The sequence below is a fragment of the Pteropus medius genome, unplaced genomic scaffold (assembly GCF_902729225.1).
Source record: "Pteropus medius unplaced genomic scaffold, Ma_sr-lr_union100, whole genome shotgun sequence".
NCBI classification, from domain to species: domain Eukaryota; kingdom Metazoa; phylum Chordata; class Mammalia; order Chiroptera; family Pteropodidae; genus Pteropus; species Pteropus medius.
Genome location: NW_024349800.1, coordinates 45,901,278 through 45,916,112, shown reverse-complemented (window position 1 = coordinate 45,916,112; position 14,835 = coordinate 45,901,278). Strand labels below are relative to the sequence as shown.

The 14,835-nt window shown below is 31.7% G+C and overlaps 1 protein-coding gene across 11 annotated transcripts in view; it reads left to right on the top strand.

The window, feature by feature from the left end:
- BIRC6 (baculoviral IAP repeat containing 6) overlaps positions 1-14,835 on the top strand; it is a 190,170-nt gene that overhangs the window by 34,157 nt on the left and 141,178 nt on the right. For 9 of the 11 annotated variants that reach the window (XR_005658299.1, XM_039887440.1, XM_039887448.1 and 6 more), the window contains 5 exons: positions 1,056-1,138; positions 3,414-3,636; positions 3,711-3,871; positions 7,773-7,831; positions 11,786-13,179. Coding sequence is in view for 10 of the 11 variants with exons in the window: in XM_039887440.1 (XP_039743374.1) it covers positions 11,808-13,179 (1,372 nt within the window). In the remaining variant the exon portion in view is untranslated. Of the gene's footprint in view, positions 1-1,055; positions 1,139-3,413; positions 3,637-3,710; positions 3,872-7,772; positions 7,836-7,975; positions 7,987-11,785; positions 13,180-14,835 lie in introns of all 11 variants that reach the window. The other 2 variants (XM_039887450.1, XM_039887449.1) reach the window with 1 other exon arrangement.

Here is a 14,835-nt window from a genome sequence, read left to right as displayed (position 1 = left end):
AATCATATAGACTGGCTTACCACTGTTTAACCAATGCTAAAGAATCACATCTAATATTTACATGTCAGTTTACATAATGCTTGCATATTTAATTTTAGAATTCAGTTGAACTTTGAAATACATTGAAGTTACTGTCAAAGAATCTGGAGCAGTTATTCTTTAGTTATCTTAAAGTGTTTTGAATATCTTAACTAAAATTAAATCAGAATACTAAATACATTTCAGTATTTTATTCAAAGTTTGTCAGATTTCCAGTTAAAGATAGATTCCTTTTTGGGACTGGCTGGTATTAGAATAATTGAAATTTTTTTTCTTAAAGATTGAATATGGACCATTTTTTCCTAACAATTTGTAACTTTGTTTGGTGTCACTTTCTAAAACAGTCTCTGTGAGGTAATGCCTTGATATTATTTCTGTTGAATTATTATTCATTGTATTCTATCTTTGCAAAGAGATAGAATCACAGGTTTTCTAGAATCTTCTGCCTGTGTTAGGGGTTGATTATTTTTAAGATTCTGAAATATATAATAAATTTATATCTGTAGACATAGTAAATGCTAAGTAGAGTAAGTGCTCAAAAATAATATTGGTTTCAGAGGTATATTTTAGTTTAAGTTTTGATATTTTATATATGTAGCATTTTGTCCCATTTGTCTTGAATATTACATGAAATTGATTCACTAATTTGTCTTTCCTTTTTACTTGCCCTTTCTTGTGTGGTTGTATAGGATTCAGTTTTTGATAATAAACCTATTAGATTATTTCCTTTCATATACTTAACTATATTTCGAACACTTGAAGATACTAGATCAGAGATTGAGTATGTGTGTGCCTCCGTGTTTCATTTATTGGTTATTTTCTAATGAAACAGTTTTTCAAATAAAGCAGCAAATGTTTTGGAGATTCAGTGTATTGCTGAAATCTAATAGTATAGGCTAATTTTCTTTTCCTCAATACAGAATTTTACCTAAATGTATTACTTTTTTAGAAGAGTTTTTTATTAAAAAGCTATTTTAATATTGATTGACCTTTTCTGTCTTCTTTATAATTTATAGCCTGCCTCATCTGGAGATGATAGAGCCATGTGTTTTACTTGTAGTGTATGTCTCGTTTGTTGGGAACCTACTGATGAGCCCTGGTGAGTCTTGATTTTTCTGGATGTAATAGGCTAAGTTAATCTATAAATGTGCTTCTAGATTTTACTTTTCTGATATAGATATAATATTTGTGTCTTTTGCCACCTATATTTTTACCTTTGTCCTAAGAGAATATGGTAGCACTGTCTGCTTTGTCACATCACTTGGAATACAGTATTTTTAAGATTTTTGACTTCTAAAATCTGTACATGAGAGAAGTGCCAAAGAATAGAATCAAGGTTTGAAAACCAGGAAACTATGATAAAATAAATAAAAATAATAGCACAATTAACTTCAGTAGTTTAATCTTGGTCGATTTGGTCAAGGGCAGGCTATCAATAGGGAATGTATGGAGGAGGATCTTATCATTTATCTTTTTAATTTTGAGGTAATTTTGGAGAGTCTGGTGATTTTGATTCTAGTACATGGACTTTTAGAACTTGGTTAAGTGTTAGTGGTTATGTATGGAACCTCATTTTTACAAATGACTACTCTGAGACCCTATTAATAGAAATAATAATAATAATTACAGATATTTATGTAATACTGTTTATGAGGTACTATCCTAAAGCACTTTATATATTTTTAATTCATTTAATTCTCATATTAATCCTATGAAAGTATTATTTTATCTTTGTTTTATAGGAGAGAATATTCTCCAATTTAGTCCTTATTGACACTCAGTGAAATAGGAGTTATTATCCCATTTTAACATAAAATTTACTGAAAAGTCACATGGCTAGTAAGTCATGGAGCCAGAATTTGGTTTTAAAATGTCACTTATTTTGTACTAAAATCAGTTTGAGGTCTCTGAATGTTAATCAGCTTATGTGAGTGGGGTGAACTTGGTATAGCCTACTGGAATATACATATGGATTCAGGTTACATTGAAAAGTACCGTCTAAAAACTCAAAGTCACATCTATGTGCAGACTGAGCAATTTCCAGTTTAGGTTAGGGTTCTGTTTGGAACTCAGTCTTTTCCTATAGAAACCACCTTTATATATAGATGTGTGTGTGTGTGCATGCATATATATGCATATATGTATATACACACATATGCATACACATATAGACATATATACATACATATACATATGTATGCATGCATATATATATGTATATATAAAGCAGTTTAATATGTAGTTTTTAGTTTCTCAGGCTGATCCTCACAAAAGTTATTTAACCCATTCCTGAAAAATTATACCATGATATTGTAGAATGTAACTTTATTCATAAATATTTTTCTATGGGAAAGCTGCTTTCAGTATTTGAGAAAATTCTTAAAGTCATTACACCAGTCTTGATCTGAGGTCTTAGTATTTTATTTTTATTAAAAACATTAGGGTTTTCTGGTAAACTCATTTGACATTTCTTTTCATCAGTAAACATTTATTTGGAAGCAATAACGTGCAATCTATGAACTATCTTTTTAAGTTTTTTTGAAAAGAAATTTTAGTTAGAAGTTATTTGGGTACTGTAGTAAATTGTATAAGATACATTACTGTGTTCTTAGTGTAGGTCATTTTATCCATACTCTGTAGGTCTTTTTGCTTTCTTTTTCTTTACTAAAAAGTTTTTTGTGATATGAGTGACACTTATTGAGTTTTTACTATGTCATTTACAGTGGTGGCCACTGATATATATCCATATATAATATATGTAACTATGTATAATAAACTTAAAAACAGCTTTTTGAGATGTAAAAATTGTATATATTTAAGGTGTACAACTTGATATTTTGATATATATACAAATTGCGAAAAGATCACAATAGGCTAATTAACATACCTATCACCTCTGTATAAGTTACCATTTTGTGTGTGTGTGGTGAGATTTAAGGTATATCTTCTAGGCAAATTTCAAATTTACAATATAGTATTGTTAACTGTTGTCATTGTACTGTACATTTTAAACTGAAACAAAGTCGTTATTCATTTAAAGTATAGGAAACCAGTGTGTGGAGGTATCAGGACCTTAAACAATTTTATCAGTATGTTGATATAGCATAAATTATACTATAGCATTTATTTCTCAGTTTTTTTCTGAGATTTTATTTGTAATCAATTATAACAACTGTGTTATAAAGTGAGTGGTTGAACGTGTTGGAGCAGTATTGATGAAGTTGAATGATTTGGTATTTGAGTCTTTTTAATAAGGAATGCTTTAAGTTTAATTGTTAATAAAAAGAAAAGATGATCCTGGAGTTCTGTTTTAATATACAAACTTAACAGCTTTGATGTTTATTAAACTTTTTCTTTCTTTAATCTATGTAAAGGTCTGAACATGAGAGACATTCCCCAAACTGCCCCTTTGTAAAAGGTGAGCACACACAGAATGTGCCATTGTCAGTTACTCTCGCAACAAGTCCTGCGCAGTTTCCTTGTACGGATGGAACTGACAGAATATCTTGCTTTGGATCGGGGAGCTGCCCTCATTTTCTAGCTGCTGCAACGAAACGAGGAAAGATCTGCATATGGGATGTTTCCAAACTAATGAAGGTATGTTTTAATTTTGAAGCAACAGATTAGTAATTGAGAAATCAGTTATAAACCTAGGCTTTTCTTTTGTTTAGGTGCACTTAAAGTTTGAAATTAATGCATATGATCCAGCAATTGTACAACAGCTCATTCTATCAGGAGAACCAAGCTCAGCAGTTGAATCAAGGAGACCAACTTTGGCCTGGCTGGAAGACTCCTCTAGTTGCTCAGATATACCAAAATTGGAAGGAGATAGGTACGTGAATTTGTTTTAGTGGTTTTTATAGAAGTTAAATGTTTTCTTTTCCTAAATTTTATATTTCTTCTAATTGAAGAGGCGGAAGAAATTATTAGGTCAATAAATTAGAGAATAAATGGGTGGATATCCGAAAGAGCTTTGTGATTCTTGAAAAGAAATTTAATAGTCTGTAAATGTATTTTATTTTCTAGCTCAATCTGTGCCAATTGGACAGACAAATTGCTGCATTGAAAATAATCTAAATAATGAAATGAAATCCTTGGATTAGATTTGTAATTTCATCGTCTACTAAATCTTTTCATAGGGCAGTTGAACCAAATGATATCAGTTTCCCCTTTTTTCATTAGCACTTCAAATTGTAGACATGCTAATGAATGACATAACCTGTCGTTAGGGAGGTTGACCTAATTATTTAAAATATTTAGCAGTAGCCAACGATGAGCTGAGAGGCCTGATGATTATTGCTATAGAAACATTTTGGTAAAATTTCTGTTCTGGAATCTCTTCTATTCAGCTTTCTGACAGATTCCTGATTTCTGTAGTTATATTTGATCCATGTGAGGGCACAAGAGTCAAAAGTATAATCCCACTACACACGTTTCGTAAGAAACTGCAGTTGTAACTCTCATTTGGGCTAGGATTACAAAGCATCATCTTCAGTATTCTCACGTAGGCAGAATGAAGGGTTCCACAAACCAGTCAACTTGTCTTAAGCATTAACAGCTACCTCTTTTTAAGATTCTGAAGGTAGCAGTATGAAATGGAGCCTATTTAACTGTGATCAGATATGTTCTGATATACTGAGCTGATCTATCATTTTGCTTGCAGGGGATTCTTATGTTACTGATGGATAATATTACACTAGTCAGTGATTCATCATTTTACTTCTCAGCCTCTTTAGTGGCATGCACTTTCATTAAGAACTAATATAAAACTTGATTAATGGAAATTATATCATTAAGGGCATTAATGGAAGATTTACAGCATATAGGTTGGGAAGGTTACCTTTGTTTAGTGCCTCTTGGTGGTAGTATGTATAAATTATGGGTAGGTAAATGAATGTGGTCTGAGCTCTGGAACCAAATGAATTAAAGCTTCATGGTTGTTCTCAGTTACTATAAATCTCAGTGAGAGCTTGATGGGAAAGCAGCTGGCCATTGAGTTTTCGTCTGCATTTTTCAATAGGACTGGAAAGTGAGCATGTTTAGTCTCTGATTTTCTTAGAGTTAGTGGAAAATTAATACAAGATAATGAAATTGGTACTTTTTTTGAATACTGATTTTAATTAAAACTTTTGTCTTGGAGTTTTATATTTGGGGGATTAAAAATTGAATCAAGATATACTTTTAAGATTACATGCATGTGTGTGCACACACACGCACACTTTAGGTAAAATGTACATTTTAGATAAATATATCCAGTATTTCTGCCGGACAGGTATCATGTGGGGTAGTTTGCTGGAATTGAGATATAAATTTTTCTGTCTGCTTTTAAGGAGATTTAGTCTGTCTAGGATAGAAGGGCCCTCTTCTCCCAAGAAAATGTGAAATGAATCATACAGAAAGATTACTGTAATTTGGGATGGTAGGAAGAAGCCGAAGAGGTGGAACTTCATTTCTAAGGTCAAGCCCCTTTGCTGACCTTCCCTTCTCCCAGAGATAGCAGGAGTCCTGTTGGATTGGTAGTGAATATAATAAACCAAACTACTTCTGACTTTGTGGTACAAGATACAGTATATTTATTTTTAAAATATATGCCATATGAGTTTCATTATCGAATAATGCATTAATTGAAGAAATTAAAGCTTAGCTGAGAAGTGGAAAGTAATTAGCAGTATATCTTGCTTAGGAATTGTTTTTGACCATTTCTCTTTAGATGATAATATTTGTCTTTGTTCTCAATTTATTCCACAAAAAATATTTATTTGGGAAACACTTAATTTTAATGAATTAACATTTTTGTCTTATTTATATGTTATGTCTTTCAAATTGGCAAAAATTTCCTGAGTTATCTTTAAAATTGTTTATAGTATTGGTATATCAAAACTAAGGTACCCCTATAATATTAGTATGTTTAGTTTTCAAAACACATATAATCTTAGTAAACATTTAAAACTTATTCGTAATATTTATTTTACATATTTATTACTTTGTAAAAGGTTTTGTATCATGTAAAAGGCTTTAGTAAATCTACTGTCTATTATATAAGTAATACATGCTTATTGTATAAAAATTGGAAAATACAGAGAAATAACTGAAGAAACTTATAGTACCCATAATCATACCATCCAGTTTATGTGTACTTTTTAATGTGTATTTGTATATAGTTTTTCAACCTTATGAATTTTTTAACGTTTTATTGAGGTGCAGTTACATATCATAAAATTCACCCTTTCAGTGTACCATTCAATGATTTTACTCATGCGATTTTATCATACAGTAGCATGAAAATTTTTCTATCATAAAATTTTTAAAAATTATTGTATTTTGAAGACCTTCAGGGAAAGCTTTTCTTTGTTGTTTTTTTTTTTGCCTTAAAAGGTGATCGTCTGCCAACCCTTTGTAATCTTTGTAACTTCATTTTGAGACATCTCAATTCCTTCTTTTAACCTGTAACCTATTATCAGTACAGCTGGGTTATATTTGGTTATTTTTCTTAACGTAAAAGCCCTTCTGTATTTGAAACCTGTTGTATCTTCTTGGTTTGGACTTCTTCATTCTGGATAATTCCTATTCATTAATATTTCCTCTTGGGCTTTGTTTTCCCAAGTATCTTTATTATTTCTCTGAAACCAGCCAATTAGTGTTTAAATAGCTTGAGGCTAATTAGCAGCTGATCTTAATTCTTTTTGTTTTAAATTAAAGGATGAAATTAATTTATAGACAGTTATTACCACTTGAAAAAACTAAAACTCAGAAAATTTGTCAAAAATATCTAAGCAGGTTTCTCCCTCTCAAAAATTTAAACATTTTTTTTTTTTTAACAGAGGTTACTAACTTACATTTCATTTAAAACAACATTATAAATGCCTGGGTATTTCAGATGTAAGTACAATACATTGTTTCAAAAAGAGAATTACCTTTAATTCCTGCAAAATGCATCTCTCTATTTTTGCAATTGAGGTTATCAGAAATTTAGAACTATAGAAGTGCTGATTATGAGAGTACAGACATAGCCTAATATTATGCTAGAATGATCTGCAATTATATCTTTTTTCTTATCTGCTAACTATGGAGAGTGAGGATAAAGATGGATGCAAAGAGAGAGGTGGACAGTTTCTTGGCCATCTGAGAGCAGAGCGAAAGAAGGGGATATTTTGTTGTCTTAACTCCTAACTTCTGGGTTGTAATAGGTTTCCTGTTTGTCAAGGAGTTCTTTAGCCCTTCCAAAACAACAAACCAAATACAAAACGAAAATGAAATGCAGTGTGTTTGAGTACATGTACATACTCACATCTTTATACAGCTTTCCTATTGGATTTAGGGTAACTTTCCTGAACTTAATAATAGAATAGTAATTAAAATTTTACTACTGGAAGCTTTTGCCTTTATTAGTTGGCTCTCTCTTTTATCCTTTTATTTGCCCAAACTATCCCTAGTCACACCTTAATAGTCTTCAGATTCCTTCAAATTCTGTTATAGATTCTGAGAGGTTTCCACATTCTGTTTCAGGCAGAGATTTATTTAATGATTTAGGATGATTCCTTGTGAGCATCGTTAATCAGTTGTGGTCTTGGATGACTTATACATACCATTCAAGCTAGTATTAATAATTTTTATGATACTTATATTCCAGATTTAAAGCAGTGGTTATTGTAACACACTTTTCTTTTGTTCTCATGTAATGTATACATTTTTTTGAAATTCAAATTTTTTTTTTTTTTACTTTGTCTTAAAAGTGATGATTTACTGGAGGATTCAGACAGTGACGAACATTCCAGATCAGATTCTGTGACAGGTATGTAAAAAATGTTAGATATCTTCAATTAGTAGTATATAGTGTTCCATACTTAAATTTTAAATTGTCCCTATTTGAGCCAAAGGAAGTAAAGGGACAGTTTCACCAAATTTTTGTCAGAGATGTCAGAGAGTTAACATTAAGCTCTTCAGAAAGTATTCAGTTTATTTGCATAATGTATTCTCTTGTTAAATGAAAATAACATTTAAAGTTCTTTATTCCCAAAAGAAAACAGACGAATAGAAAATAAATTTTCAAGTATAAAATCCTAGACATTAAGCCATCAACTAAATGCTGCCTTAATGAGACTCATTAACTTATGAAATATTAAGGCAAAAGAGTATGCTTCATATTTTAATGTAGTTGTAGTATAGGCAAGGCTAATAATACATCTCAGAATAGTTTTACCATGTTGGAATTCAAATCCTGTCACTTAATTATAGTCTAATATATAAAATGGTTATATTAACATCTGTTAGAATTTTGGGGACTAGATAAAAATAAGAAACGTAGTACCTGGGAATTAGCCAGTATTTTTAAAAAGTGACAATTACTAAATTGTGGCTATTCTCTTATGTCAAATCTCATGAACTAAGGACATATATAAACTTATTAAATTTCTCTAGAAGAGACGTTTTGTATGCTATCATTGTTAAAAGTTATAGTTAGTGTAGAAGAATAGCAAGTGTTCTTTAAATTCTGATTTGTCTTGAAATCCTTTTTAAAGCCACTAAACAATACTGGGTTGATTTGAGGTTAACTTTTAGTTGCCTTTTGAGCTAGTTCTTAGAAATGAAAAAAATCAACAAAAAAGTAGGAAAATACCCTAAATGACGTACAGATGCATAATTAGCTTCAGAAAAAGATTTCATTTTTAAAAAATTTAGTCTTAGGAAGATAATGCTCTTTTCCCTCTTTGATGTCCCTTTGCAAAAACAGAAAAGGACTACTATTGCATATTCTTAATCTGATAAAGGATAATAAACTGGTCACTGGTCACCTGGAGACCTAGTTAGAGCTCGATCTCTTCTACAAAATAGCTCTTTGGTCTTGTCAAGCTACTTAATCTAGCTGGGCCTCAGTTTTTTCTTTGTTAAATTTAGTATTTGAACTAAATGTCCCTTTTTCTGCTCTTAAAATTTTTTGATTCTTATCATAACTTTTCCTTTGAATGCTATAACTTTGCTCTTTTCTCTGGGTCTAAGGATCTCAGTAGGTATTTTTGTAATTATATCTATCTTTGATCTATTTTCTTATCCTTTCTCTACCTTTATCTTTTTCATCTATGCCTGGTTGATCTTTCACATTTCCTGTAGATACTGTAGTCCTGTTTACTTTACTTCCCAATATGTAAAAACATTACCATACATTTTTGTCGACTCTTTCTGTGATACCTCATTTAGGTTTGGGAGTGTTGTCCTTATGTAGTATTAAATGGTAGCAATGGTAAGAGGAAAAAATTCTTCTAGTTCAAAAATTTTAATTGCCTCCTTTTGGGATTTGAAAGTAGCTCATTTATTTGTAGTAAAATATGTATCTTTTAAGCTAATTATATTGATATAATTGTACATAATTAGAATATGATAATATAATTATATTCTAAGCCATTGTATTGAAAGATTATTGTTGACTTTATGGAGACCTGTGATATTAATGGAAGATGTGTTCTTTTCCTGAATTATCTAAAATAAGTCCTAGGTGCTATTGTATAGCTTATATTTACCAACTCTGTGATTCCCATCAAATTCAGTGATATGGTCTGAAACATAATTGAATATATTTTTTAATTTCAAAAATGCGAGTGGAGGCTAAGAGACTTTTATCTGGTTTTCAGTTAAAGGTTATGACTTTTGAAAGTATTTTGATGATGTTAGAGAGAAAAGTTTGGTTTGGGGGCCATATGTCAGAATTCAGGACATATTGCTTCTTGTGAAGAGTAAGAAATCGTTTGTTAGGAGATTGAAGAAGGAGTCAGATTGAAATTCAATGGTTTTAGAAAAGAGCCTAGATAAAAACCTAATTGCTAACCTCAGGAAGGTTAGCTGGCAACTGTGAGTTGATGTTACTTAAGTATAAGAGAGGGGGATGTCCCAAAATAATTATCTGAAGAATATTATACTACAGGTATAATATGGTACAGTGGGTTTGAGAAATTCTGATGTAAGTAAAGACAACAGGTTTCCCTACTGCAGTATTTCATAGTCGTCACTGTGCCCTGTCAGTCCTTTGAAGTAGAAAGTGTGGCATATGCTGTTTCCCAGATACTGATGAAATAGTTTGGAACAAGCAGAGTAGTAATGCCACTGGTTGTATTTTCCTTTCTAATGAACAGTCTCATCTCACATTCCATTTACTTTGAATATTATCTTAAGTATGTGTTAAAATATGTAACTTATGGTTAATTTACTTTGTTTATATATATTTTATATTCATAGAATAAAATAGCCTTTTCTTGGCAATTTTCTACCATAACTTTAACGAAATCATTTAAGTGTTTCAGTTTAGTCTGATAAATAGTTGAGCATTCTCAAGATTTATTATAGTGTACTACATGTTATAAAAATCTTACTGTCAACATTTAATTTCAAGTCTAGTAAATTAGTAGAGTAAATATATAAAAATATTACATGGCTTTTTACATGCTACATGTGAGTTTGGCCAAATGAGTGATTAAATAAATTAATAGCTTCATTAGGACAATTAAATTATTGAGTTTATAACTTAATTTTCTTCTACTTAGAAGTGGTTTCGGTTTTAGAATGATAATAGTGACATTATGTGATGTGAGATTATCCTCAGAAAATGTGAAATTCTAGGTAAAGCCGTCTGAGCATTTTGAAGATACTGTTAATGAAATAGTTAACAAAAATGGTATAAACAGAACTTTCAGTATATTTTAAATGTTGAATATTCCATTTGTTGCTTTCTCGTTGATTCTTTTACTTGGATAGCTTTCAAATTTTCATGCAATCACCTTGAATTATATTTATTTTCTTTACTCTTCTGCATTCTTATCTCAAATTGTAAAGCCCATTCCAATTTTTTTGTATTTCCCCAAGTTATGTAGAGTGATCTTTACATTATTATTGCTAATATTGTTGCCTAAGTGATAGTGGTTTGTGCTATTCAGATAAAACAGATTGGTTGAAACTTTCAGTTTGATATCAAGAGATTATACCTGGTTCAGGGGTTGACTGATATTTATGGCAGGGTTTTGTGTAGACAGATATTTGGAGCATTGAGACAAACGTACTCTTTGTAAGGAGACAACTTGAAGAACACGTGATAGACAAAAGGTCAGTAAGGGGTAATATAATATAGTTGACTTTAAATGAACTAAAAGTTAGCAGATAATAAGACATTTAAGTTTCACTTTAAAAATGACAGATTTGGGGAACTTTTCTTTCTAGTTATTATGGTTTTGTAAGCTGAGGTTAGAATTAAATTGTGTGCTGTGACAATCAGCTGATAATTAGGATGATTGGTGAGGAGATGATGCCATGAATCCTAAATGGTAAAGGGAAGAGAACTGAGATTACAGTGTTTCATAGCTATTTTAAAAAGTGCATAAATGACATCCACAAACAAAATAGTATTGAGTGTTTTTAAGTTTAGAATTGAATGGTAGAATTCTCATTATTTTGATATTGATGATGTCTTCATCCTTTAACCCTTTTATTCTCGTAATTTAAAAACAGAGTTTTGCCAGGTGAATATATTCCGAATTGAAAGTAATTTTGAGTCTCTTGAATACCTTTGTGGTTTTTCTGGGTAGATTCATCTCAGATGCAATTAAATTTCCTTTAAAATACTTTAAATTTTGTACTTATATATTTTATAACTTATATAATGTTACCAACTAGATGAATAAAAATGAAAATTAATGAAAACGTTATACACCAGATTTTGATTTACATTCACAAGGCCATTGCTAATAAATTGTTCTTTTTAAAGGGCATACATCACAGAAGAAGCCATGGAAGTGAGCCTTGATATAACAGCACTCAGCATTCTCCAGCAGCCAGAAAAACTTCAGTGGGAGATTGTTGCAAATGTGCTTGAAGATACTGTTAAGGATCTTGAAGAACTTGGGGCAAATCCTTGCTTAACAAACTCTAAGAGTGAAAAGACAAAGGAAAAGCACCAGGAACAACACAACATTCCCTTTCCATGTTTGTTAGCTGGAGGTTTATTAACATATAAATCTCCTGCTACCTCACCCATTAGTAGTAATTCTCACAGGTCACTGGATGGTTTAAGCAGAACTCAGGGTGAAAGTATATCAGAACAAGGGTCAACTGACAATGAATCCTGCACTAATTCAGAATTAAATTCTCCTCTGGTTAGGAGGACTTTACCCATTTTGCTTCTTTATAGCATCAAGGAATCTGATGAGAAAGCAGGAAAAATCTTTTCACAGATGAACAATATAATGAGTAAAAGTTTGCATGATGATGGTTTTACAGTTCCACAGATTATTGAAATGGAACTGGATAGTCAGGAGCAGTTGTTGTTGCAGGATCCTCCTGTGACTTACATTCAGCAATTCGCGGATGCAGCAGCCAACCTTACCTCTCCAGATTCTGAGAAGTGGAACTCTGTGTTTCCCAAGCCTGGGACTTTGGTTCAGTGCTTGAGGCTACCAAAGTTTGCAGAGGAGGAAAATCTTTGTATAGACTCAATAACTCCTTGTGCTGATGGAATTCATTTGTTGGTAGGACTGCGGACATGCCCTGTTGAATCCTTGAGTGCAATAAATCAAGTAGAGGCCTTGAATAATTTAAATAAATTAAACTCTGCACTATGTAATAGACGGAAAGGTGAGCTGGAATCCAGTCTTCCTGTAGTGAATGGTGCAAATATTAGTGTAATTCAACATGAATCACCAGCAGATGTACAAACTCCTTTGATAATTCAGCCTGAGCAGAGGAATGTTAGCGGTGGATATTTAATACTTTATAAAATGAATTATGCCACTCGGATAGTGACTTTAGAAGAGGAGCCAATAAAAATCCAACATATCAAAGATCCCCAGGACACAATTACCTCGCTCATATTGCTTCCACCAGATATACTGGATAATCGAGAGGATGACTGTGAGGAACCTGTTGAGGAAATGCAGTTAACCTCAAAGAATGGCATTGAGAGAGAGAAAAAGTGTGATATTTCTACTCTTGGACACCTGGTAATAACCACTCAGGGAGGATATGTAAAAATATTAGATCTTTCAAACTTTGAAATTTTGGCCAAAGTGGAACCTCCCAAAAAAGAGGGCACTGAGGAACAGGACACATTTGTTTCTGTCATTTACTGCTCAGGCACAGACAGGCTGTGTGCGTGCACCAAAGGTAAGTAGTTTGGTTTGTCTACAAATCTTACAAAATTATTGTATAGGAATTCGTTGATGTGCATACCTACTAGGAATTTTAGATCCATATAGATGGAGAGGAATTTATTCTTTTATAATGAAGTGGTAAATCTTTCTACTGATTTAACTGTTTTTAAAACTCTTTTCTACTGCCCTAGGTAAGGATTCTAATTGTAAATAAGTTAATAAATCTCTCAGAAAGTATCTTCTCTGCTTTAACCTCAAGAAAATAACCTGCTGTTGTTTCTGTGAGTCCTGACTCTGCATCTGCTCAATTTTGTGGCCTTGGGCAAGTTACTTTAAACTCAGTAAACCTTTGTTTCTTTATTTTTAAACTGGGATAAGAAGGCCTATTAATAGGCTTGTTAGAATTAAATGAAATAATATATGTAAAGTTTCTGGCACAAATATTGGTCCTTATTTTCTGAAATAAAAATATTTAACAAATAATTATTACTTTGGTCAAATAATTTTTTTGTTTGATTTACTCCTGACCTTTGGTTGATAGTGAATCAGTTTCGCAATATCTGAGACTCCGTATAGATTAACAGGAAGTGTGCAGTTTTTCCTGTTTTGTTTTTTTTTTCCATATGTATTTTAAGTTGGAGAGAGAAAGCAGTTTTTGAAAAGTATTACTGCCATTATCAGGCAAAATGAATAGTCCTGATGATAGTTTAGTAGGAGTTTAGGGCCAGAAGACAATTTGAAGCCTAGGTAACTGTAGCCAGTACTTAGCAGAGGAACTTGATTTGAGAAGAGTTATATCTCATGTGATTCTGGTAGGAATTAATCTGTTTTTCTTCTCTTTAAAAGATTTCACGAATTTAGCTAAGAAGATAATGGTGAATGTAGTGGTTTCAGATAGCTTTCTTTGAATTACATCAAGTGAAATAACAAGGGGAAAAATCATCAAATAACATAAAAACCCAACTAGATTAATTTGAAAATTGAGCAGTATAGAATAACTTTAGACTAATAAAACTATGAATTAGAGTTGATAAAGTTCAAAAGAACCATTAAAATATTATGTGGTATGTAAGGTAATTTGAATTTATTGATCATGTATGTGCCAGTTCATTGTTGTGAGAGCTTTACCTCTTAATTTGTTTAGTCATCACACCAACTTATGAGATCTGTACTGTCATTGTCTCCATTTTACAGATAAGGAAACTGAGGGAAGGAGAGGTTAAGTAACTTGCCTAAGTCACAGAGCTAATAAATGACAGAGTCATCGTTCAAACCTGACAGTCTGTCATCAGAATTGATTTAATTACATTATACTACTGGAACATAACAAAAGCAGGAGTCATGCGTTGACTTTTTTGAATCTTAATCTGAAAGATTTTAAAAATGAAGACAATTTAATTTGCCATTGGCCATCCAAAATGAAGCTGGATTTAAAACCCAAAGGACCTGGCTTTAGGGCACATCTTTGTAAAATACTAGTATTTTCCAGAATACAATCAGGATTTAATGATTTAAATTACTATTTGATGAAATATGCTTTTGGTGACTCAAAGGAGAAATATTATTTAAGCCATAAAATAAATTAATGTATTCTTGGAGTTTGGACAGTGAAATATTCTAGTAAGTGATCTCATGTGGGAGGGGATATATTCAATGAATTGAAGGATGA